Source organism: Oncorhynchus mykiss, chromosome 6 (assembly GCF_057628025.1).
Source record: "Oncorhynchus mykiss isolate SJ-2025 chromosome 6, ASM5762802v1, whole genome shotgun sequence".
Lineage (NCBI taxonomy): Eukaryota > Metazoa > Chordata > Actinopteri > Salmoniformes > Salmonidae > Oncorhynchus > Oncorhynchus mykiss.
The window spans coordinates 22,808,664-22,834,303 of record NC_143027.1 but is presented as its reverse complement, the minus strand read 5'-3'; the positions used below and the strand labels follow the sequence as shown (position 1 = coordinate 22,834,303).

The 25,640-nt window shown below is 44.2% G+C and overlaps 2 protein-coding genes across 2 annotated transcripts; both read right to left on the bottom strand.

Annotated features, from left to right (window-relative positions):
* Nucleotides 1-273: 273 nt before the first annotated feature.
* On the bottom strand, nucleotides 274-6,821 carry LOC149982801 (uncharacterized). The gene is made up of 9 exons (XM_090239405.1): nucleotides 6,804-6,821; nucleotides 5,558-5,725; nucleotides 5,337-5,403; nucleotides 4,973-5,126; nucleotides 4,658-4,694; nucleotides 4,239-4,549; nucleotides 887-3,845; nucleotides 625-706; nucleotides 274-464 (listed from the first exon to the last, which is right to left on the bottom strand). The coding sequence occupies exons 1-9, from the start codon at nucleotides 6,819-6,821 to the stop codon at nucleotides 346-348; spliced, it is 3,915 nt and encodes a 1,304-aa protein (XP_090095531.1). The 3' UTR covers nucleotides 274-345.
* Nucleotides 6,822-9,056: 2,235 nt separating this feature from the next.
* On the bottom strand, nucleotides 9,057-24,405 carry LOC118964853 (uncharacterized). The gene is made up of 16 exons (XM_090239404.1): nucleotides 24,388-24,405; nucleotides 23,142-23,246; nucleotides 22,921-22,987; nucleotides 22,557-22,710; nucleotides 22,242-22,278; nucleotides 21,979-22,133; nucleotides 20,333-21,423; nucleotides 18,612-20,062; nucleotides 14,385-14,489; nucleotides 14,164-14,230; nucleotides 13,800-13,953; nucleotides 13,485-13,521; nucleotides 13,066-13,376; nucleotides 9,714-12,672; nucleotides 9,443-9,524; nucleotides 9,057-9,282 (listed from the first exon to the last, which is right to left on the bottom strand). The coding sequence occupies exons 1-16, from the start codon at nucleotides 24,403-24,405 to the stop codon at nucleotides 9,164-9,166; spliced, it is 6,912 nt and encodes a 2,303-aa protein (XP_090095530.1). The 3' UTR covers nucleotides 9,057-9,163.
* Nucleotides 24,406-25,640: the final 1,235 nt, after the last annotated feature.

Sequence of the window (25,640 nt, the reverse complement as noted above, 5' to 3'; positions counted from 1 at the left end):
ACTACCTTGTTCAGGAGCAGAACGTCATATTTTTACATGGTTAGCTCAGGGATCTGACCTAGCAACCTTTCAGTTACTGGCCCAACGCTCTAACCACAAGGCTACCTGCTGCCCCAAGTCCTGCCAACTCAAAAACTGCACAATAAATGTGTAACCAAGGGAGAACTAGTGCATTTCTCTGAGAAAAGCTGCTTCAGTTTTACTAATCTTCCAAAACACTTGAAATTCTTGTAAAATAATTTGCATTTATTTGATCAAATAGACTTTGAAAGGGTAGACATGCAGAAATTCCTCTTTTCAAAAGTCTTGCTGTTACAAAAGTAGATCTTCATGCAGCTTAAGAGGTTACAGGTTCTTCTTGGTGAAGCGCCTGAATGGCTTCATCATTGCTGAAAAGACCCTGACAATCAAGGATTGTTTTTTGACAGGCTGAGATATGGAGGGAGAATCCTCTCCAACTGGAGCTAGAAACACAAGAGAAATGGATGGGGTGAGAGAGAGAGAGAGAGATGCAGTATAGTAACGTTGAAAAATAACAGTGCAGTGAGTTTGGTAGGCATACCTATGTTTCTAACACACACCTAAACAAAACTACAAGCTTTAGCAGAGCTCTAAAATCCTTACCTATGCAATGTCCATCAGTAGAGGGAATCTCAGTCTGTTCCTGGACTGAATGGCAGTCCTTTTTGTTTCCTCTCTTGGAACGCTAACAGAAGAAAGGTCAAGAAAATGGTACAGAGAATAAATAAATAAATGGAACACTTCTGAATCCAAGGCAACAATTTAGTGATGAATAAAACATATTTATCTCATGTATTTGTCTTATCATATCAATAACATCAGCACCTAACTGGAACCAAAAACAAATGCTAACTCCCTGCTATACCTTGAAGTTGATCCTGAGTTTGGTCATTGAAAAGCAAAGGAAGCTCCTTCTTGCTTTCTGCTCAGCCCCCCTCTCTGTCTCAGCCTGGTCTGATGGGTTTGTTGCAGCAGAAGCTGGTCTTGACGCCTCCTTGCATCCCTGTACCAGCTGCTGGGTCAAGGACTTTACCAGGACTCTGTCAAATGCAGGGTCCTGGGAGGAAATAGCTGCTTGCAGGGTGTTATAAGAGCCAAACTCCTCCATGAGGTTTTTATGTACACCTCTGAACACCCTTTGGATGTTCAGGTTCTGGGAATATGCCTTTGTCCTGGAGAATCTGGATGCAGCACAGAACTCAGACAGGACTTGTCTGATGAGTTGCTGAGATGTTTCTGTCAGATCTGCTGCCTGTTGGGAGGGTCCATCTAGGGCTGAGGGTCTGATCTCCGATAACAACCTTATCACCAGTATGGTGACCAAACAGATGACATCATCTTTGCTGGAGTCCATCAAGTACTGCAGCGGGAATGCAGTGGCACTGCTGATGTCCGGGGTGATTAAGAGCTCCCTCAGATGGCCAGAGCTGCTGGGGATACACTCTTCCTTCTCTTCAATGTCAATCCCATCTCCCTTTGGTACCAAAGAGGTTCCCTTGCTTGTGAAAGAAGGAGTGGAGGATCGTTCATCTGTGTGTGCCATCATCTTTGTCTTTAGGTCACTTGAAGAAATATCTGGCATTTTAGAGACCCTGGTGTCGATGAAGGAGCTCCTGACGATGGGGCAGGTCAGATCGAAAGGCACTTCGTCAGGGATGGGAGTGCCAGGGAGGTTGATCTCTAACTCACACTCTGACCTAGGACTCTTTGAAGAGCTGGACAAGGAACTACGACCATTTAAAGAAGTGGACAAAGATGAACAGGTTCTAGGGATGTCTTGGCAGACTTGTTCACTGTCATCCTCACTTTTCTCAACCTCCTTCAGCATAGTTCCTACCATATCATTGATCTGAAGGAGCTCCCTGGAATCCTTCATTCGCCCTAAGTTTGAGATTTCACTCTGGATAGCAACCAGGATTTCCCCAAGGGTCTCTTTGGAAGAAGCATTTTCTGTCCTTTCGGATCCGGGTGGCTTCAGCCCTGTGAAGAAATCCTTAAGTGTGTTCTTCATACTGACGCATATGGTCTTAGCTGTTGACCAAAGCTTCTCCTCTGATATTTTAACACTCAATTCAGTATCATCCAGTTGGGAGCCCCCGTGGGAGCACTGCGAAACTCTCCCACTTCTTTCCAGTAGCACAGTGTCAGTGGACTCATTTTTCTGGAAAATAGTCGCCATTCCTTTGACAAAGGTTTCCACTAATCCAGAGGCTGTATTCTCAGAGGACATGGAGGACATGGATTCTGAAAGGACATGGATCTCTGATGGTGAGCTAGATGATAAGCCAGCCTGCAGACTTTTCTGAAGACCAGTATGGCTGATCTGTGTGATAAAGGAATGACTGGATCTCATCAGCACTTTACTCACTGCCTCTTCTGCCTGAGTCTGGAAGTCATTGCTAGAGAGCTTCTTAATGCTCTGAATCAGACTAGTAGAGGACTCTGTGATTCTGACACTCTCTTCTGAGCTCAGTTGAGAATATTGAGTACTCACGCTCAAGTCTTCATTGGGTGAGGGTGACTGGGAAATAGTATAGTCATCGAGCTTTGATAGGACACCATCAACAAACCAACAAGCCTCTAGGGACTCATCAGATGAACTGACAACGGCCAAGGATTTACTCTCCACTTTTGATAACTCTGACTTGTAGATGGAAAAAACACTGCTAAGAACTTCTTGAGTACTGGTATCCAGATTGGAGAGACAGAGAGCTGGTATTGGTTGGCTCTCACTGGGAACTCTACTAAGTTCGGTGCTGGGTAACTGGACCTCAACAGTTGAAACAGTTGCCTTTTCCAGGGTGTCTGAAGACTCCTGAAGAGAAGCATCCTTAGCCACACCTTCTTCTCGAGCGGATAGAGTTAAAAGGTCCCTCAGCTTTGCTCGTATACGGCCGTAGAGTGTGCGGGCTAGAGAGAAGGTTATCATCTGTGAAGATCCTGTTTTGTGGTCCTTTACAGGAACTGGCCAATCAACTGCTTCACATGTGCCTTCAAATGATGCTATCGTCTCCATGCCTCCCACAAATGCCTTAACAATCACTGTGGCAGTGGAGGTTACAGGTGTCAGGGCTGTGCAGCTGGTATTCAGGGGAGCTTCAGTAAGGCTAGGTGCAGCACTAGAAGGCCTAGAGGAAGGATCCATGCCAGAAGAGCTGCTGACTTTCCTTGTAAGGATGGTGCTCACCGCCTTCAGGGCTTTAGACTGAAAGTCGGGGCTAGAGAGGGTCTGAAGCTTTCTGGCCACCACACTGGTAGAGGATCCAGTCTCTTTGAGAAAGTGAGTGGTCCCTTCTTTCCCAGATGGACACTCAACATCAAGGTCACATTGAAGATTGGTCAGAAATTTAGACCCCAAGATTGTCATCTTCTTGGCCAGATCCAATAGGATGTTGAAGTCCTGTGCCATTTTGTCCATTGTGCCGACAATGGCATCCAGCACATCATCGGTCACAGGGTCCATGAGGGGCTCGATAAACCCTACCCACTCTGGCTCAGACGTTTGGCTCTGTAGCTCGGCCAGGATCTGCACCGAGGCTACCCGAATGACCTCCTTGCCTACTGCTATGTCCTGACTGTCCATAGGGGGGCAACTCCCTGAGCTGGCCTGAATGGCCACTGAGAGGCCAGAGTTAAGCTGGTGTACTACCTCTCCCACGATAGCACAGCTCAACTCAGAAGAGCTGGAGGAGATGGGGTTGGAGTGACCCTCAACCAGGGATATCAGGAGGCTCTCTTCCGTTACCCCAAAAAGAGCCTTCAGAGGCTCCTCCATGAGGGGAGCCTCTCTAGTTGCAGGCAAGCTCTGCAATGAGGTCTGGGACCTTGAAGATAAACACACAATCACCACAAATGTGACCAACTGCTATCTAATCTGGGTCATTAGTGAGCCTGATAACCAAATTAGAGCAATGATGGTTTACTTGTCATACCAACGTAGTTCTAGAAGCCTAAAGCCAACTGACACGATTTTTTGCCTGATTTTTATGTTTGTACGACATCAGAATATGATTAATTCTGAAAGGCTGATCTATTTATTCATAGATGACTTTATGGCTTACCCAGTTAAAAATGACTTTCACCTGGACCCACCCCCTCAGTGGCAACATTTCTGACCAGAACTTAAAACTACAAGGTGTGAATTCCAAGTTAATAATTTATGATAAGTATGGGTCAGGTCTTGCAATTATTAAGTTGAAATATTGCTGTGAACATACCTCTTAGGCGAACAGCATGGTGATGAGGTTCTGCGAGTGGATTTTTGGCGGAACCCTGCACTGCCATTCCTCCTCCTCTCCTTAGTCCAGTAGTTCATCTCACTGATCAGCAGCCTTTTCTCTCTCTCATCCAGACTGCCTAAGGAATCCTCAGACCCTGTCAGAGAGCACTGGGATTCTGGGGAGGTTGCCCCACTCCTCAGGTTCACCCCCATGATACGAGCTAGCGCTGGTAGGAGAATGCGGAGTGCTGTCTGGGTCACGACTTTAACAATCTTCAGACACAGCATGGAGAGCTGCTCGAATGTGAGCTATGGCCAACAAACAGAGTAATGTTTTTGTCAATCAAGCAATTCCATGACACCATTCCCTATATAAGGGCACAACTTTTGACCAGAACCTTATGTGGAGAGACTTACGTTATTTTTCATGCCATGCTGAATCACCCTCCATTGGCTAGAGAAAAGAAAAGAAAGGAAACATATTTTACCTGCACACTGGTGTTGAGTTAGTGGAGTCACTAGATAGCCATGTCAGGGAAAATAAAAGTGTATTTAATTAAGCTATTAGCAAGTACATGAGACATTTTGTTCTTGATTTACAGGAAGAGTTAGGGGTGTGGTTACAGTGATGTTAGGTGTAGTGTCTAAAATCCCATTTGTGGTTAGAAGGTGCACTATGACTATAAATTCAGAGTTGTTGTATGTGAGGTTGGAAAAAGACATGGGACTTGCTCATCAGTTAGACTCCTCAGGAAGGAGAGGAGGATTGGGGCACAGCATGTCCCAGTCTTGAGAGAAGGCATTAGAGTCCTCTGAGCCTCCTTCTCCAGCTGCTCAATGATAGATCCCCTTTCCCGGAAACCACACCCGGGTGTCTGAGAAGACTCTGGGAAACCGCAAAGAGAAATCTAAAGTTGAATCTGAACTTGATCCCTCATTTCTTTCACCTTTAGTGATTTGATTGCACTGGACAGGTAAAAGCACATCTCTCTGCGTGCCTCCACTATATTGCTTTCACCTATATAGATACTATCTTCTCAGATCAGTGCTGATGAATTTGAATACAACCTGCAACCAACATGAAGTAATCTCAGACCTGCACCAATGCTGCTGTCTTCCTCCACGGAAGTCTTCTTGGCGCGGCCACTGGACTTACGTTTAGCCTACATGACAACAGATTATAGGTCTCATAGCAGATCCAAGGTCAGTGTAGCGTCTCCTCCTAATGCTTTAAGGCTAGGATTTAGTGACAGTAAACTAATCCTAGATCTGTGCCTAAGTAGGCAGAACATGTGTAGAGGACAGCATATTTCTTACCTTGCCTCCTGTCCTGTTCTTGTTGGTCTCATGTGTCTCTGTTTCATCCTTCATATTCTCCACAACCTTATTTTGGTCATCCGGGGGATCCTCCCATTTCACGCTCTGGTGGATAAATGAGAGGTCAATATCAGTCCTAGGTTGTGACTTTGTGAAACAACTTATTCGCTAATATTTTAAACAAAACGGCAATAGTGGTCAGATTTCAGTCCATGGATCAAACCAGTGAGACATATTGCTTTGGTAGTGACCTACTATATTGTTAGTAATTTCTCCTCTAAACTCAAAATAGGCTAAATGAACCATACCTTGCTGTCATCTGACATGATGTGTAGGAAATACTAATACCTCCTTTAAAAATACGTCAGTGAACCATCGGCAGACAACTGAAGTGAATATGAATGTCCTTGAATTATGCCTAAGCATTGTTGAATACTCGATTCCGATTGGCTGAAGCCAGAGCATTCTTCAAAGATGTCATACACACATGATGTCACAATTAGGCCTAAATCTAATGTCTATATGAACTGTCAATGTCATTAGAAAACAGATCATAGCTTGTCAGCAGGGCATTACATTATTTTCATCCATCCGTCAACACAAATGGCATGTCAACGTTCCCCAAATAATAAAGCCAAGTCGAGATGTATGGTTCTTCATCCAGAGGACGAAGCACCATTGTATCATCTAAAACCTTCAGAGAGATCCCTTAAAACTGTAGTATAAATTCTCCACATCTGTTCTGGTAGCTAGGTTAATTTAGCGAGACATGGCCAAATCCAACACATAGCGTTTCTACTGGGTCCTGCTTAGAGGTGACTGTCTGTCATGTTGCTAGTTGTAATGACGCTTTTAAAACAACAAAAGGTATTTGTAATTGCTCTGGGAGCTAATTATTGCAGAGCCCAGCTACACATCCTGCTCGCTGGGCTCATTATGGACAGCCAATGAGCAGTTCAGGTGAAAAAGTCAGCCAGATCTGATCTCTATAACATACATGATACTAGGATCCTGTAGCAACCTGCCGGCCTGCACAATCCTCCATGGCACGAATGCTACACGCGCAATATATTATGCTAACATCCCATAACAATTCCCCAATTGGAATTACTTGCCTAAACTTCCAATCATACTTATTTTCTAATATCAACCATCGTTTCTGCACTTAAGGCAGACTTGCCATTAGAACAAGATGGAATTAGGACAACTGTAAAGCTCGTTAAACGTGGGCTAAAACTAACCTTACCTGGCTGTCGTCAGCCATTATGTGTAGCCAGTTAATTAAGGCTCTGCGCCTCTGATACTGCAGCTGTTCTGATAGGCTACTGTAGCTTTTCTGTAACTGTTAAACTCGTCTAATCGTATCCGTTGAAAACCGGTCAGTGAACCGTCCTCAAACACAATGAACTGATGTCAATATGGACATTAACCTTCACATAAAGATATACATGACGTCAGATATGCCTAGACGTATTGTTGACTTGATCAGAATACATATCATACATAGTACGTGCTGTTGACAGCCTACCCCGAAATCAAACAGGAACATGGATTTTGTGAAATCTGTTGTGAATGTATAGGGATGTTTTTACAATTGCATAACTGCCTTCATTTTACTGGACCCCATGAAGAGTAGCTGCTGTAGCTAAAGGGGATCCACAATAAATACAAATCCAATGCAACATGATAATACATGCATCAACTTGTTTTGACATATCACATGGAATATGACAGTAAACCAACAGACCTTGAGAGGAGATAAAACATCATCTGTTGATCTATTTCACAGGTTTCTGGTGCTTTCTAAGCATTCTACATGTGTTGGGGAAGGACGGTGGGATCTCTCCAGAGCATCTAATTACATCAATCATGTCTTGCCATGCATGTGATATGAGATAATGTTATGCACCACGTAAATATACATTGCCTAAGGCTGCAGTGCTATACTCCATGGAGACAGTGCTCAATGTTTATTTTACATGATGGATATATGCTACTTCATTTCATACAATCAATCATCAATCAATCAGTACAATTTATTTATAAAGCCCTTTTTACATCAGCAGATGTCACAAAATGCTCGGTGGCTAGGAAAAACAGGAACCTAGGAAGAAACCTAGAGAGTAACCAGGCTAGTCCTCTTCTGGCTGTGCCGGTGGAGATTATAAGCGTACATGGCCAATAAGGCCAGATCATTCTTCAAGCATTGTAGTTCAAACATTCTTCATAGATGACCAGCAGAGTCAACAAAATAATGTGGTTATAGAGGGTGCAACAGGTCAGCACCTCCGGAGTAATTATCAGTTGGCTTTTCAAAGCCGAACATTCAGAGGTCGAGACAGCAGGTGTGGTTGGTAGGTGGAGAGAGAGAGAGAGAGAGAGAGAGCGAGAGAGAGCGAGAGAGAGCGAGAGAGAGCGAGAGAGAGAGCGAGAGAGAGAGAGAGAGAGAGAGAGAGAGAGAGCGAGAGAGCGAGAGAGCGAGAGAGCGAGAGAGCGAGAGAGCGAGAGAGAGAGAGAGAGAGAGAGAGCGAGAGAGAGAGAGAGAGAGAGAGAGAGAGAGAGAGAGAGAGCGAAGATCGAAGATCGAAACAGCAGGTCCATGAAAAGGTATCACGTCTGGAGAACACACATGCCTCTTCATGTGATACATGATGTTTGGCTGTGCTAAGTGTTATCTTATGGGTTTGGTGATTGTTCTGTGTGAAGCCGTATTCTGCATTGCATCATGGAATCCACTGCACTGCTGCTCCACTGCACTTCCCTTCTCCCCCGATTGCTCAGTTTGGCCTAGCGGCCAGCTCTAGGAAGAGTCTTGGTGGTTCCAAACTTCTTCCGTTTAAGAATGATGGAGGCCACTGTGTCCTTGGGGACCTTCAATATTGCAGAAATGTTTTGGTACCCTTCACCAGATCTGTGTCTTGACACAATCATGTCTCTGAGCTCTATGGACAATTCCTTCGACCTCATGGCTTGGTTTTTGCTCTGACATACACTGTCAACTGTTGGATCTTATATTTTCAACATATAGAAAACATATACAAAACATCTAGCTGCAGATAGCTAATTCTCCTCTATGTGTTTTCCCCTTGCTGCTAATAAGCTCTTTCCAATCGAACTAAATGAATAGACATCTGGTTATCTGACAGTCTATGCAGCAACTATTGTATTAGAGTCAAGCTGTGGTTATTTTATTTATTTTCCTAGAAAAGTCAGTTCAGAACAAATTCTTATTTACAATGACAGCTTAGGAACAGTGGGTTAACTACCTTGTTCAGGAGCAGAACGTCATATTTTTACATGGTTAGCTCAGGGATCTGACCTAGCAACCTTTCAGTTACTGGACCAACGCTCTAACCACAAGGCTACCTGCTGCCCCAAGTCCTGCCTACTCAAAAACTGCACAATAAATGTGTAACCAAGGGAGAACTAGTGCATTTCTCTGAGAAAAGCTGCTTCATTTTTACTAATCTTCCAAAACACTTGAAATTCTTGTAAAATAATTTGCATTTATTTGATCAAATAGACTTTGAAAGGGTAGACATGCAGAAATTCCTCTTTTCAAAAGTCTTGCTGTTACAAAAGTAGATCTTCATGCAGCTTAAGAGGTTACAGGTTCTTCTTGGTGAAGCGCCTGAATGGCTTCATCATTGCTGAAAAGACCCTGACAATCAAGGATTGTTTTTTGACAGGCTGAGATATGGAGGGAGAAACCTCTCCAACTGGAGCTAGAAACACAAGAGAAATGGATGGGGGGTGAGAGAGAGAGAGAGATGCAGTATAGTAACGTTGAAAAATAACAGTGCAGTGAGTTTGGTAGGCATACCTATGTTTCTAACACACACCTAAACAAAACTACAAGCTTTAGCAGAGCTCTAAAATCCTTACCTATGCAATGTCCATCAGTAGAGGGAATCTCAGTCTGTTCCTGGACTGAATGGCAGTCCTTTTTGTTTCCTCTCTTGGAACGCTAACAGAAGAAAGGTCAAGAAAATGGTACAGAGAATAAATAAATAAATGGAACACTTCTGAATCCAAGGCAACAATTTAGTGATGAATAAAACATATTTATCTCATGTATTTGTCTTATCATATCAATAACATCAATAACATCAGCACCTAACTGGAACCAAAAACAAATGCTAACTCCCTGCTATACCTTGAAGTTGATCCTGAGTTTGGTCATTGAAAAGCAAAGGAAGCTCCTTCTTGCTTTCTGCTCAGCCCCCCTCTCTGTCTCAGCCTGGTCTGATGGGTTTGTTGCAGCAGAAGCTGGTCTTGACGCCTCCTTGCATCCCTGTACCAGCTGCTGGGTCAAGGACTTTACCAGGACTCTGTCAAATGCAGGGTCCTGGGAGGAAATAGCTGCTTGCAGGGTGTTATAAGAGCCAAACTCCTCCATGAGGTTTTTATGTACACCTCTGAACACCCTTTGGATGTTCAGGTTCTGGGAATATGCCTTTGTCCTGGAGAATCTGGATGCAGCACAGAACTCAGACAGGACTTGTCTGATGAGTTGCTGAGATGTTTCTGTCAGATCTGCTGCCTGTTGGGAGGGTCCATCTAGGGCTGAGGGTCTGATCTCCGATAACAACCTTATCACCAGTATGGTGACCAAACAGATGACATCATCTTTGCTGGAGTCCATCAAGTACTGCAGCGGGAATGCAGTGGCACTGCTGATGTCCGGGGTGATTAAGAGCTCCCTCAGATGGCCAGAGCTGCTGGGGATACACTCTTCCTTCTCTTCAATGTCAATCCCATCTCCCTTTGGTACCAAAGAGGTTCCCTTGCTTGTGAAAGAAGGAGTGGAGGATCGTTCATCTGTGTGTGCCATCATCTTTGTCTTTAGGTCACTTGAAGAAATATCTGGCATTTTAGAGACCCTGGTGTCGATGAAGGAGCTCCTGACGATGGGGCAGGTCAGATCGAAAGGCACTTCGTCAGGGATGGGAGTGCCAGGGAGGTTGATCTCTAACTCACACTCTGACCTAGGACTCTTTGAAGAGCTGGACAAGGAACTACGACCATTTAAAGAAGTGGACAAAGATGAACAGGTTCTAGGGATGTCTTGGCAGACTTGTTCACTGTCATCCTCACTTTTCTCAACCTCCTTCAGCATAGTTCCTACCATATCATTGATCTGAAGGAGCTCCCTGGAATCCTTAATTCGCCCTAAGTTTGAGATTTCACTCTGGATAGCAACCAGGATTTCCCCAAGGGTCTCTTTGGAAGAAGCATTTTCTGTCCTTTCGGATCCGGGTGGCTTCAGCCCTGTGAAGAAATCCTTAAGTGTGTTCTTCATACTGACGCATATGGTCTTAGCTGTTGACCAAAGCTTCTCCTCTGATATTTTAACACTCAATTCAGTATCATCCAGTTGGGAGCCCCCGTGGGAGCACTGCGAAACTCTCCCACTTCTTTCCAGTAGCACAGTGTCAGTGGACTCATTTTTCTGGAAAATAGTCGCCATTCCTTTGACAAAGGTTTCCACTAATCCAGAGGCTGTATTCTCAGAGGACATGGAGGACATGGATTCTGAAAGGACATGGATCTCTGATGGTGAGCTAGATGATAAGCCAGCCTGCAGACTTTTCTGAAGACCAGTATGGCTGATCTGTGTGATAAAGGAATGACTGGATCTCATCAGCACTTTACTCACTGCCTCTTCTGCCTGAGTCTGGAAGTCATTGCTAGAGAGCTTCTTAATGCTCTGAATCAGACTAGTAGAGGACTCTGTGATTCTGACACTCTCTTCTGAGCTCAGTTGAGAATATTGAGTACTCACGCTCAAGTCTTCATTGGGTGAGGGTGACTGGGAAATAGTATAGTCATCGAGCTTTGATAGGACACCATCAACAAACCAACAAGCCTCTAGGGACTCATCAGATGAACTGACAACGGCCAAGGATTTACTCTCCACTTTTGATAACTCTGACTTGTAGATGGAAAAAACACTGCTAAGAACTTCTTGAGTACTGGTATCCAGATTGGAGAGACAGAGAGCTGGTATTGGTTGGCTCTCACTGGGAACTCTACTAAGTTCGGTGCTGGGTAACTGGACCTCAACAGTTGAAACAGTTGCCTTTTCCAGGGTGTCTGAAGACTCCTGAAGAGAAGCATCCTTAGCCACACCTTCTTCTCGAGCGGATAGAGTTAAAAGGTCCCTCAGCTTTGCTCGTATACGGCCGTAGAGTGTGCGGGCTAGAGAGAAGGTTATCATCTGTGAAGATCCTGTTTTGTGGTCCTTTACAGGAACTGGCCAATCAACTGCTTCACATGTGCCTTCAAATGATGCTATCGTCTCCATGCCTCCCACAAATGCCTTAACAATCACTGTGACAGTGGAGGTTACAGGTGTCAGGGCTGTGCAGCTAGTATTCAGGGGAGCTTCAGTAAGGCTAGATGCAGCACTAGAAGGCCTAGAGGAAGGATCCATGCCAGAAGAGCTGCTGACTTTCCTTGTAAGGATGGTGCTCACCGCCTTCAGGGCTTTAGACTGAAAGTCGGGGCTAGAGAGGGTCTGAAGCTTTCTGGCCACCACACTGGTAGAGGATCCAGTCTCTTTGAGAAAGTGAGTGGTCCCTTCTTTCCCAGATGGACACTCAACATCAAGGTCACATTGAAGATTGGTCAGAAATTTAGACCCCAAGATTGTCATCTTCTTGGCCAGATCCAATAGGATGTTGAAGTCCTGTGCCATTTTGTCCATTGTGCCGACAATGGCATCCAGCACATCATCGGTCACAGGGTCCATGAGGGGCTCGATAAACCCTACCCACTCTGGCTCAGACGTTTGGCTCTGTAGCTCGGCCAGGATCTGCACCGAGGCTACCCGAATGACCTCCTTGCCTACTGCTATGTCCTGACTGTCCATAGGGGGGCAACTCCCTGAGCTGGCCTGAATGGCCACTGAGAGGCCAGAGTTAAGCTGGTGTACTACCTCTCCCACGATAGCACAGCTCAACTCAGAAGAGCTGGAGGAGATGGGGTTGGAGTGACCCTCAACCAGGGATATCAGGAGGCTCTCTTCCGTTACCCCAAAAAGAGCCTTCAGAGGCTCCTCCATGAGGGGAGCCTCTCTAGTTGCAGGCAAGCTCTGCAATGAGGTCTGGGACCTTGAAGATAAACACACAATCACCACAAATGTGACCAACTGCTATCTAATCTGGGTCATTAGTGAGCCTGATAACCAAATTAGAGCAATGATGGTTTACTTCTCATACCACCGTAGTTCTAGAAGCCTAAAGCCAACTGACACGATTTTTTGCCTGATTTTTATGTTTGTACGACATCAGAATATGATTAATTCTGAAAGGCTGATCTATTTATTCATAGATGACTTTATGGCTTACCCAGTTAAAAATGACTTTCACCTGGACCCACCCCCTCAGTGGCAACATTTCTGACCAGAACTTAAAACTACAAGGTGTGAATTCCAAGTTAATAATTTATGATAAGTATGGGTCAGGTCTTGCAATTATTAAGTTGAAATATTGCTGTGAACATACCTCTTAGGCGAACAGCATGGTGATGAGGTTCTGCGAGTGGATTTTTGGCGGAACCCTGCACTGCCATTCCTCCTCCTCTCCTTAGTCCAGTAGTTCATCTCACTGATCAGCAGCCTTTTCTCTCTCTCATCCAGACTGCCTAAGGAATCCTCAGACCCTGTCAGAGAGCACTGGGATTCTGGGGAGGTTGCCCCACTCCTCAGGTTCACCCCCATGATACGAGCTAGCGCTGGTAGGAGAATGCGGAGGGCTGTCTGGGTCACGACTTTAACAATCTTCAGACACAGCATGGAGAGCTGCTCGAATGTGAGCTATGGCCAACAAACAGAGTAATGTTTTTGTCAATCAAGCAATTCCATGACACCATTCCCTATATAAGGGCACAACTTTTGACCAGAACCTTATGTGGAGAGACTTACGTTATTTTTCATGCCATGCTGAATCACCCTCCATTGGCTAGAGAAAAGAAAAGAAAGGAAACATATTTTACCTGCACACTGGTGTTGAGTTAGTGGAGTCACTAGATAGCCATGTCAGGGAAAATAAAAGTGTATTTAATTAAGCTATTAGCAAGTACATGAGACATTTTGTTCTTGATTTACAGGAAGAGTTAGGGGTGTGGTTACAGTGATGTTAGGTGTAGTGTCTAAAATCCCATTTGTGGTTAGAAGGTGCACTATGACTATAAATTCAGAGTTGTTGTATGTGAGGTTGGAAAAAGACATGGGACTTGCTCATCAGTTAGACTCCTCAGGAAGGAGAGGAGGATTGGGGCACAGCATGTCCCAGTCTTGAGAGAAGGCATTAGAGTCCTCTGAGCCTCCTTCTCCAGCTGCTCAATGATAGATCCCCTTTCCCGGAAACCACACCCGGGTGTCTGAGAAGACTCTGGGAAACCGCAAAGAGAAATCTAAAGTTGAATCTGAACTTGATCCCTCATTTCTTTCACCTTTAGTGATTTGATTGCACTGGACAGGTAAAAGCACATCTCTCTGCGTGCCTCCACTATATTGCTTTCACCTATATAGATACTATCTTCTCAGATCAGTGCTGATGAATTTGAACACAACCTGCAACCAACATGAAGTAATCTCAGACCTGCACCAATGCTGCTGTCTTCCTCCACGGAAGTCTTCTTGGCGCGGCCACTGGACTTACGTTTAGCCTACATGACAACAGATTATAGGTCTCATAGCAGATCCAAGGTCAGTGTAGCGTCTCCTCCTAATGCTTTAAGGCTAGGATTTAGTGACAGTAAACTAATCCTAGATCTGTGCCTAAGTAGGCAGAACATGTGTAGAGGACAGCATATTTCTTACCTTGCCTCCTGTCCTGTTCTTGTTGGTCTCATGTGTCTCTGTTTCATCCTTCATATTCTCCACAACCTTATTTTGGTCATCCGGGGGATCCTCCCATTTCACGCTCTGGTGGATAAATGAGAGGTCAATATCAGTCCTAGGTTGTGACTTTGTGAAACAACTTATTCGCTAATATTTTAAACAATACGGCAATAGTGGTCAGATTTCAGTCCATGGATCAAACCAGTGAGACATATTGCTTTGGTAGTGACCTACTATATTGTTAGTAATTTCTCCTCTAAACTCAAAATAGGCTAAATGAACCATACCTTGCTGTCATCTGACATGATGTGTAGGAAATACTAATACCTCCTTTAAAAATACGTCAGTGAACCATCGGCAGACAACTGAAGTGAATATGAATGTCCTTGAATTATGCCTAAGCATTGTTGAATACTCGATTCCGATTGGCTGAAGCCAGAGCATTCTTCAAAGATGTCATACACACATGATGTCACAATTAGGCCTAAATCTAATGTCTATATGAACTGTCAATGTCATTAGAAAACAGATCATAGCTTGTCAGCAGGGCATTACATTATTTTCATCCATCCGTCAACACAAATGGCATGTCAACGTTCCCCAAATAATAAAGCCAAGTCGAGATGTATGGTTCTTCATCCAGAGGACGAAGCACCATTGTATCATCTAAAACCTTCAGAGAGATCCCTTAAAACTGTAGTATGAATTCTCCACATCTGTTCTGGTAGCTAGGTTAATTTAGCGAGACATGGCCAAATCCAACACATAGCGTTTCTACTGGGTCCTGCTTAGAGGTGACTCTGTCATGTTGCTAGTTGTAATGACGCTTTTAAAACAACAAAAGGTATTTGTAATTGCTCTGGGAGCGTAATTATTGCAGAGCCCAGCTACACATCCTGCTCGCTGGGCTCATTATGGACAGCCAATGAGCAGTTCAGGTGAAAAAGTCAGCCAGATCTGATCTCTATAACATACATGATACTAGGATCCTGTAGCAACCTGCCGGCCTGCACAATCCTCCATGGCACGAATGCTACACGCGCAATATATTATGCTAACATCCCACAACAATTCCCCAATTGGAATTACTTGCCTAAACTTCCAATCATACTTATTTTCTAATATCAACCATCGTTTCTGCACTTAAGGCAGACTTGCCATTAGAACAAGATGGAATTAGGACAACTGTAAAGCTCGTTAAACGTGGGCTAAAACTAACCTTACCTGGCTGTCGTCAGCCATTATGTGTAGCCCGTTAATTAAGGCTCTGCGCCTCTGATACTGCAGCTGTTCTGATAGGCTACTGTAGCTTTTCTGTAACTGTTAAACTCGTCTAATCGTATCCGTTGAAAACCGGTCAGTGAACCGTCCTCAAACACAATGAACTGATGTCAATATGGACATTAACCTTCACATAAAGATATACATGACGTCAGATATGCCTAGACGTATTGTTGACTTGATCAGAATACATATCATACATAGTACGTGCTGTTGACAGCCTACCCCGAAATCAAACAGGAACATGGATTTTGTGAAATCTGTTGTGAATGTATAGGGATGTTTTTACAATTGCATAACTGCCTTCATTTTACTGGACCCCATGAAGAGTAGCTGCTGTAGCTAAAGGGCATCCACAATAAATACAAATACAAACCCAATGCAACATGATAATACATGCATCAACTTGTTTTGACATATCACATGGGATATGACAGTAAACCAACAGACCTTGAGAGGAGATAAAACATCATCTGTTGATCTATTTCACAGGTTTCTGGTGCTTTCTAAGCATTCTACATGTGTTGGGGAAGGACGGTGGGATCTCTCCAGAGCATCTAATTACATCAATCATGTCTTGCCATGCATGTGATATGAGATAATGTTATGCACCACGTAAATATACATTGCCTAAGGCTGCAGTGCTATACTCCATGGAGACAGTGCTCAATGTTTATTTTACATGATGGATATATGCTACTTCATTTCATACAATCAATCATCAATCAATCAGTACAATTTATTTATAAAGCCCTTTTTACATCAGCAGATGTCACAAAATGCTTATTCTGACACCCAGCTTAAAACCTCAAATAGCATGCAATGCAGATTTAGAAGCACGGTGGCTAGGAAAAACAGGAACCTAGGAAGAAACCTAGAGAGGAACCAGGCTAGTCCTCTTCTGGCTGTGCCGGTGGAGATTATAAGCGTACATGGCCAATAAGGCCAGATCATTCTTCAAGCATTGTAGTTCAAACATTCTTCATAGATGACCAGCAGAGTCAACAAAATAATGTGGTTATAGAGGGTGCAACAGGTCAGCACCTCCGGAGTAATTATCAGTTGGCTTTTCAAAGCCGAACATTCAGAGGTCGAGACAGCAGGTGTGGTAGAGAGAGAGAGAGAGAGAGAGAGAGAGAGGTGGGGGAGAGAGAGAGCGAAGATCGAAACAGCAGGTCCATGAAAAGGTATCACGTCTGGAGAACACACATGCCTCTTCATGTGATACATGATGTTTGGCTGTGCTGTGCTAAGTGTTATCTTATGGGTTTGGTGATTGTTCTGTGTGAAGCCGTATTCTGCATTGCATCATGGAATGTGATGTGAAATCCCTGGGCCTATGGCTGTTGAAGCTACTCCACTGCACTGCTGCTCCACTGCACTTCCCTTCTCCCCCGATTGCTCAGTTTGGCCTAGCGGCCAGCTCTAGGAAGAGTCTTGGTGGTTCCAAACTTCTTCCGTTTAAGAATGATGGAGGCCACTGTGTCCTTGGGGACCTTCAATATTGCAGAAATGTTTTGGTACCCTTCACCAGATCTGTGTCTTGACACAATCATGTCTCTGAGCTCTATGGACAATTCCTTCGACCTCATGGCTTGGTTTTTGCTCTGACATACACTGTCAACTGTTGGATCTTATATTTTCAACATATAGAAAACATATACAAAACATCTAGCTGCAGATAGCTAATTCTCCTCTATGTGTTTTCCCCTTGCTGCTAATAAGCTCTTTCCAATCGAACTAAATGAATAGACATCTGGTTATCTGACAGTCTATGCAGCAACTATTGTATTAGAGTCAAGCTGTGGTTATTTTATTTATTTTCCTAGACAAGTCAGTTCAGAACAAATTCTTATTTACAATGACAGCTTAGGAACAGTGGGTTAACTACCTTGTTCAGGAGCAGAACGTCATATTTTTACATGGTTAGCTCAGGGATCTGACCTAGCAACCTTTCAGTTACTGGACCAACGCTCTAACCACAAGGCTACCTGCTGCCCCAAGTCCTGCCTACTCAAAAACTGCACAATAAATGTGTAACCAAGGGAGAACTAGTGCATTTCTCTGAGAAAAGCTGCTTCATTTTTACTAATCTTCCAAAACACTTGAAATTCTTGTAAAATAATTTGCATTTATTTGATCAAATAGACTTTGAAAGGGTAGACATGCAGAAATTCCTCTTTTCAAAAGTCTTGCTGTTACAAAAGTAGATCTTCATGCAGCTTAAGAGGTTACAGGTTCTTCTTGGTGAAGCGCCTGAATGGCTTCATCATTGCTGAAAAGACCCTGACAATCAAGGATTGTTTTTTGACAGGCTGAGATATGGAGGGAGAAACCTCTCCAACTGGAGCTAGAAACACAAGAGAAATGGATGGGGGGTGAGAGAGAGAGAGAGATGCAGTATAGTAACGTTGAAAAATAACAGTGCAGTGAGTTTGGTAGGCATACCTATGTTTCTAACACACACCTAAACAAAACTACAAGCTTTAGCAGAGCTCTAAAATCCTTACCTATGCAATGTCCATCAGTAGAGGGAATCTCAGTCTGTTTCTGGACTGAATGGCAGTCCTTTTTGTTTCCTCTCTTGGAACGCTAACAGAAGAAAGGTCAAGAAAATGGTACAGAGAATAAATAAATAAATGGAACACTTCTGAATCCAAGGCAACAATTTAGTGATGAATAAAACATATTTATCTCATGTATTTGTCTTATCATATCAATAACATCAATAACATCAGCACCTAACTGGAACCAAAAACAAATGCTAACTCCCTGCTATACCTTGAAGTTGATCCTGAGTTTGGTCATTGAAAAGCAAAGGAAGCTCCTTCTTGCTTTCTGCTCAGCCCCCCTCTCTGTCTCAGCCTGGTCTGATGGGTTTGTTGCAGCAGAAGCTGGTCTTGACGCCTCCTTGCATCCCTGTACCAGCTGCTGGGTCAAGGACTTTACCAGGACTCTGTCAAATGCAGGGTCCTGGGAGGAAATAGCTGCTTGCAGGGTGTTATAAGAGCCAAACTCCTCCATGAGGTTTTTATGTACACCTCTGAACACCCTTTGGATGTTCAGGTTCTGGGAATATGCCTTTGTCCTGGAGAATCTGGATGCAGCACAGAACTCAGACAGGACTTGTCTGATGAGTTGCTGAGATGTTTCTGTCAGATCTGCTGCCTGTTGGGAGGGTCCATCTAGGGCTGAGGGTCTGATCTCCGATAACAACCTTATCACCAGTATGGTGACCAAACAGATGACATCATCTTTGCTGGAGTCCATCAAGTACTGCAGCGGGAATGCAGTGGCACTGCTGATGTCCGGGGTGATTAAGAGCTCCCTCAGATGGCCAGAGCTGCTGGGGATACACTCTTCCTTCTTTTCAATGTCAATCCCATCTCCCTTTGGTACCAAAGAGGTTCCCTTGCTTGTGAAAGAAGGAGTGGAGGATTGTTCATCTGTGTGTGCCATCATCTTTGTCTTTAGGTCACTTGAAGAAATATCTGGCATTTCAGAGACCCTGGTGTCGATGAAGGAGCTCCTGACGATGGGGCAGGTCAGATCGAAAGGCACTTCGTCAGGGATGGGAGTGCCAGGGAGGTTGATCTCTAACTCACACTCTGACCTAGGACTCTTTGAAGAGCTGGACAAGGAACTACGACCATTTAAAGAAGTGGACAAAGATGAACAGGTTCTAGGGATGTCTTGGCAGACTTGTTCACTGTCATCCTCACTTTTCTCAACCTTCAGCATAGTTCCTACCATATCATTGATCTGAAGGAGCTCCCTGGAATCCTTAATTCGTCCTAAGTTTGAGATTTCACTCTGGATAGCAACCAGGATTTCCCCAAGGGTCTCTTTGGAAGAAGCATTTTCTGTCCTTTCGGATCCGGGTGGCTTCAGCCCTGTGAAGAAATCCTTAAGTGTGTTCTTCATACTGACGCAGATGGTCTTAGCTGTTGACCAAAGCTTCTCCTCTGATATTTTAACACTCAATTCAGTATCATCCAGTTGGGAGCCCCCGTGGGAGCACTGCGAACCTCTCCCACTTCTTTCCAGTAGCACAGTGTCAGTGGACTCATTTTTCTGGAAAATAGTCGCCATTCCTTTGACAAAGGTTTCCACTAATCCAGAGGCTGTATTCTCAGAGGACATGGAGGACATGGATTCTGAAAGGACATGGATCTCTGATGGTGAGCTAGATGATAAGCCAGCCTGCAGACTTTTCTGAAGACCAGTATGGCTGATCTGTGTGATAAAGGAATGACTGGATCTCATCAGCACTTTACTCACTGCCTCTTCTGCCTGAGTCTGGAAGTCATTGCTAGAGAGCTTCTTAATGCTCTGAATCAGACTAGTAGAGGACTCTGTGATTCTGACACTCTCTTCTGAGCTCAGTTGAGAATATTGAGTACTCACGCTCAAGTCTTCATTGGGTGAGGGTGACTGGGAAATAGTATAGTCATCGAGCTTTGATAGGACACCATCAACAAACCAACAAGCCTCTAGGGACTCATCAGATGAACTGACAACGGCCAAGGATTTACTCTCCACTTTTGATAACTCTGACTTGTAGATGGAAAAAACACTGCTAAGAACTTCTTGAGTACTGGTATCCAGATTGGAGAGACAGAGAGCTGGTATTGGTTGGCTCTCACTGGGAACTCTACTAAGTTCGGTGCTGGGTAACTGGACCTCAACAGTTGAAACAGTTGCCTTTTCCAGGGTGTCTGAAGACTCCTGAAGAGAAGCATCCTTAGCCACACCTTCTTCTCGAGCGGATAGAGTTAAAAGGTCCCTCAGCTTTGCTCGTATACGGCCGTAGAGTGTGCGGGCTAGAGAGAAGGTTATCATCTGTGAAGATCCTGTTTTGTGGTCCTTTACAGGAACTGGCCAATCAACTGCTTCACATGTGCCTTCAAATGATGCTATCGTCTCCATGCCTCCCACAAATGCCTTAACAATCACTGTGGCAGTGGAGGTTACAGGTGTCAGGGCTGTGCAGCTGGTATTCAGGGGAGCTTCAGTAAGGCTAGGTGCAGCACTAGAAGGCCTAGAGGAAGGATCCATGCCAGAAGAGCTGCTGACTTTCCTTGTAAGGATGGTGCTCACCGCCTTCAGGGCTTTAGACTGAAAGTCGGGGCTAGAGAGGGTCTGAAGCTTTCTGGCCACCACACTGGTAGAGGATCCAGTCTCTTTGAGAAAGTGAGTGGTCCCTTCTTTCCCAGATGGACACTCAACATCAAGGTCACATTGAAGATTGGTCAGAAATTTAGACCCCAAGATTGTCATCTTCTTGGCCAGATCCAATAGGATGTTGAAGTCCTGTGCCATTTTGTCCATTGTGCCGACAATGGCATCCAGCACATCATCGGTCACAGGGTCCATGAGGGGCTCGATAAACCCTACCCACTCTGGCTCAGACGTTTGGCTCTGTAGCTCGGCCAGGATCTGCACCGAGGCTACCCGAATGACCTCCTTGCCTACTGCTATGTCCTGACTGTCCATAGGGGGGCAACTCCCTGAGCTGGCCTGAATGGCCACTGAGAGGCCAGAGTTAAGCTGGTGTACTACCTCTCCCACGATAGCACAGCTCAACTCAGAAGAGCTGGAGGAGATGGGGTTGGAGTGACCCTCAACCAGGGATATCAGGAGGCTCTCTTCCGTTACCCCAAAAAGAGCCTTCAGAGGCTCCTCCATGAGGGGAGCCTCTCTAGTTGCAGGCAAGCTCTGCAATGAGGTCTGGGACCTTGAAGATAAACACACAATCACCACAAATGTGACCAACTGCTATCTAATCTGGGTCATTAGTGAGCCTGATAACCAAATTAGAGCAATGATGGTTTACTTCTCATACCACCGTAGTTCTAGAAGCCTAAAGCCAACTGACACGATTTTTTGCCTGATTTTTATGTTTGTACGACATCAGAATATGATTAATTCTGAAAGGCTGATCTATTTATTCATAGATTACTTTATGGCTTACCCAGTTAAAAATGACTGGACCCACCCCCTGGACCCACCCCCTCAGTGGCAACATTTCTGACCAGAACTTAAAACTACAAGGTGTGAATTCCAAGTTAATAATTTATGATAAGTATGGGTCAGGTCTTGCAATTATTAAGTTGAAATATTGCTGTGAACATACCTCTTAGGCGAACAGCATGGTGATGAGGTTCTGCGAGTGGATTTTTGGCGGAACCCTGCACTGCCATTCCTCCTCCTCTCCTTAGTCCAGTAGTTCATCTCACTGATCAGCAGCCTTTTCTCTCTCTCATCCAGACTGCCTAAGGAATCCTCAGACCCTGTCAGAGAGCACTGGGATTCTGGGGAGGTTGCCCCACTCCTCAGGTTCACCCCCATGATACGAGCTAGCGCTGGTAGGAGAATGCGGAGGGCTGTCTGGGTCACGACTTTAACAATCTTCAGACACAGCATGGAGAGCTGCTCGAATGTGAGCTATGGCCAACAAACAGAGTAATGTTTTTGTCAATCAAGCAATTCCATGACACCATTCCCTATATAAGGGCACAACTTTAGACCAGAACCTTATGTGGAGAGACTTACGTTATTTTTCATGCCATGCTGAATCACCCTCCATTGGCTAGAGAAAAGAAAAGAAAGGAAACATATTTTACCTGCACACTGGTGTTGAGTTAGTGGAGTCACTAGATAGCCATGTCAGGGAAAATAAAAGTGTATTTAATTAAGCTATTAGCAAGTACATGAGACATTTTGTTCTTGATTTACAGGAAGAGTTAGGGGTGTGGTTACAGTGATGTTAGGTGTAGTGTCTAAAATCCCATTTGTGGTTAGAAGGTGCACTATGACTATAAATTCAGAGTTGCTGTATGTGAGGTTGGAAAAAGACATGGGACTTGCTCATCAGTTAGACTCCTCAGGAAGGAGAGGAGGATTGGGGCACAGCATGTCCCAGTCTTGAGAGAAGGCATTAGAGTCCTCTGAGCCTCCTTCTCCAGCTGCTCAATGATAGATCCCCTTTCCCGGAAACCACACCTGGGTGTCTGAGAAGACTCTGGGAAACCGCAAAGAGAAATCTAAAGTTGAATCTGAACTTGATCCCTCATTTCTTTCACCTTTAGTGATTTGATTGCACTGGACAGGTAAAAGCACATCTCTCTGCGTGCCTCCACTATATTGCTTTCACCTATATAGATACTATCTTCTCAGATCAGTGCTGATGAATTTGAACACAACCTGCAACCAACATGAAGTAATCTCAGACCTGCACCAATGCTGCTGTCTTCCTCCACGGAAGTCTTCTTGGCGCGGCCACTGGACTTACGTTTAGCCTACATGACAACAGATTATAGGTCTCATAGCAGATCCAAGGTCAGTGTAGCGTCTCCTCCTAATGCTTTAAGGCTAGGATTTAGTGACAGTAAACTAATCCTAGATCTGTGCCTAAGTAGGCAGAACATGTGTAGAGGACAGCATATTTCTTACCTTGCCTCCTGCCCTGTTCTTGTTGGTCTCATGTGTCTCTGTTTCATCCTTCATATTCTCCACAACCTTATTTTGGTCATCCGGGGGATCCTCCCATTTCACGCTCTGGTGGATAAATGAGAGGTCAATATCAGTCCTAGGTTGTGACTTTGTGAAACAACTTATTCGCTAATATTTTAAACAAAACGGCAATAGTGGTCAGATTTCAGTCCATGGATCAAACCAGTGAGACATATTGCTTTGGTAGTGACCTACTATATTGTTAGTAATTTCTCCTCTAAACTCAAAATAGGCTAAATGAACCATACCTTGCTGTCATCTGACATGATGTGTAGGAAATACTAATACCTCCTTTAAAAATACGTCAGTGAACCATCGGCAGACAACTGAAGTGAATATGAATGTCCTTGAATTATGCCTAAGCATTGTTGAATACTCGATTCCGATTGGCTGAAGCCAGAGCATTCTTCAAAGATGTCATACACACATGATGTCACAATTAGGCCTAAATCTAATGTCTATATGAACTGTCAATGTCATTAGAAAACAGATCATAGCTTGTCAGCAGGGCATTACATTATTTTCATCCATCCGTCAACACAAATGGCATGTCAACGTTCCCCAAATAATAAAGCCAAGTCGAGATGTATGGTTCTTCATCCAGAGGACGAAGCACCATTGTATCATCTAAAACCTTCAGAGAGATCCCTTAAAACTGTAGTATAAATTCTCCACATCTGTTCTGGTAGCTAGGTTAATTTAGCGAGACATGGCCAAATCCAACACATAGCGTTTCTACTGGGTCCTGCTTAGAGGTGACTGTCTGTCATGTTGCTAGTTGTAATGACGCTTTTAAAACAACAAAAGGTATTTGTAATTGCTCTGGGAGCTAATTATTGCAGAGCCCAGCTACACATCCTGCTCGCTGGGCTCATTATGGACAGCCAATGAGCAGTTCAGGTGAAAAAGTCAGCCAGATCTGATCTCTATAACATACATGATACTAGGATCCTATAGCAACCTGCCGGCCTGCACAATCCTCCATGGCACGAATGCTACACGCGCAATATATTATGCTAACATCCCACAACAATTCCCCAATTGGAATTACTTGCCTAAACTTCCAATCATACTTATTTTCTAATATCAACCATTGTTTCTGCACTTAAGGCAGACTTGCCATTAGAACAAGATGGAATTAGGACAACTGTAAAGCTCGTTAAACGTGGGCTAAAATTAACCTTACCTGGCTGTCGTCAGCCATTATGTGTAGCCCGTTAATTAAGGCTCTGCGCCTCTGATACTGCAGCTGTTCTGATAGGCTACTGTAGCTTTTCTGTAGCTGTTAAACTCGTCTAATCGTATCCGTTGAAAACCGGTCAGTGAACCGTCCTCAAACACAATGAACTGATGTCAATATGGACATTAACCTTCACATAAAGATATACATGACGTCAGATATGCCTAGACGTATTGTTGACTTGATCAGAATACATATCATACATAGTACGTGCTGTTGACAGCCTACCCCGAAATCAAACAGGAACATGGATTTTGTGAAATCTGTTGTGAATGTATAGGGATGTTTTTACAATTGCATAACTGCCTTCATTTTACTGGACCCCATGAAGAGTAGCTGCTGTAGCTAAAGGGGATCCACAATAAATACAAATACAAACCCAATGCAACATGATAATACATGCATCAACTTGTTTTGACATATCACATGGGATATGACAGTAAACCAACAGACCTTGAGAGGAGATAAAACATCATCTGTTGATCTATTTCACAGGTTTCTGGTGCTTTCTAAGCATTCTACATGTGTTGGGGAAGGACAGTGGGATCTCTCCAGAGCATCTAATTACATCAATCATGTCTTGCCATGCATGTGATATGAGATAATGTTATGCACCACGTAAATATACATTGCCTAAGGCTGCAGTGCTATACTGAGAGAGAGAGAGAGAGAGAGAGAGAGAGAGAGAGAGGTGGGGGAGAGAGAGAGCGAAGATCGAAACAGCAGGTCCATGAAAAGGTATCACGTCTGGAGAACACACATGCCTCTTCATGTGATACATGATGTTTGGCTGTGCTAAGTGTTATCTTATGGGTTTGGTGATTGTTCTGTGTGAAGCCGTATTCTGCATTGCATCATGGAATCCACTGCACTGCTGCTCCACTGCACTTCCCTTCTGCCCCGATTGCTCAGTTTGGCCTAGCGGCCAGCTCTAGGAAGAGTCTTGGTGGTTCCAAACTTCTTCCGTTTCAGAATGATGGAGGCCACTGTGTCCTTGGGGACCTTCAATATTGCAGAAATGTTTTGGTACCCTTCACCAGATCTGTGTCTTGACACAATCATGTCTCTGAGCTCTATGGACAATTCCTTCGACCTCATGGCTTGGTTTTTGCTCTGACATACACTGTCAACTGTTGGATCTTATATTTTCAACATATTTTCAACATATACAAAACATCTAGCTGCAGATAGCTAATTCT

What these genes read in the sequence shown, in the direction of transcription:
- LOC149982801 (XM_090239405.1), bottom strand. An exon ending in CCATGCTGTTCGCCTAAGAG is followed by an intron (nt 3,846 to 4,238) that starts GTATGTTCACAG and finishes TTTATCTTCAAG; the next exon opens with GTCCCAGACCTCATTGCAGA. An exon ending in TACTGATGGACATTGCATAG is followed by an intron (nt 465 to 624) that starts GTAAGGATTTTA and finishes TTGTGTTTCTAG; the next exon opens with CTCCAGTTGGAGAGGATTCT.
- LOC118964853 (XM_090239404.1), bottom strand. An exon ending in AGAACAGGGCAGGAGGCAAG is followed by an intron (nt 22,988 to 23,141) that starts GTAAGAAATATG and finishes GTTGTCATGTAG; the next exon opens with GCTAAACGTAAGTCCAGTGG. An exon ending in CTGAGGAGTCTAACTGATGA is followed by an intron (nt 13,522 to 13,799) that starts GCAAGTCCCATG and finishes TCTTTTCTCTAG; the next exon opens with CCAATGGAGGGTGATTCAGC.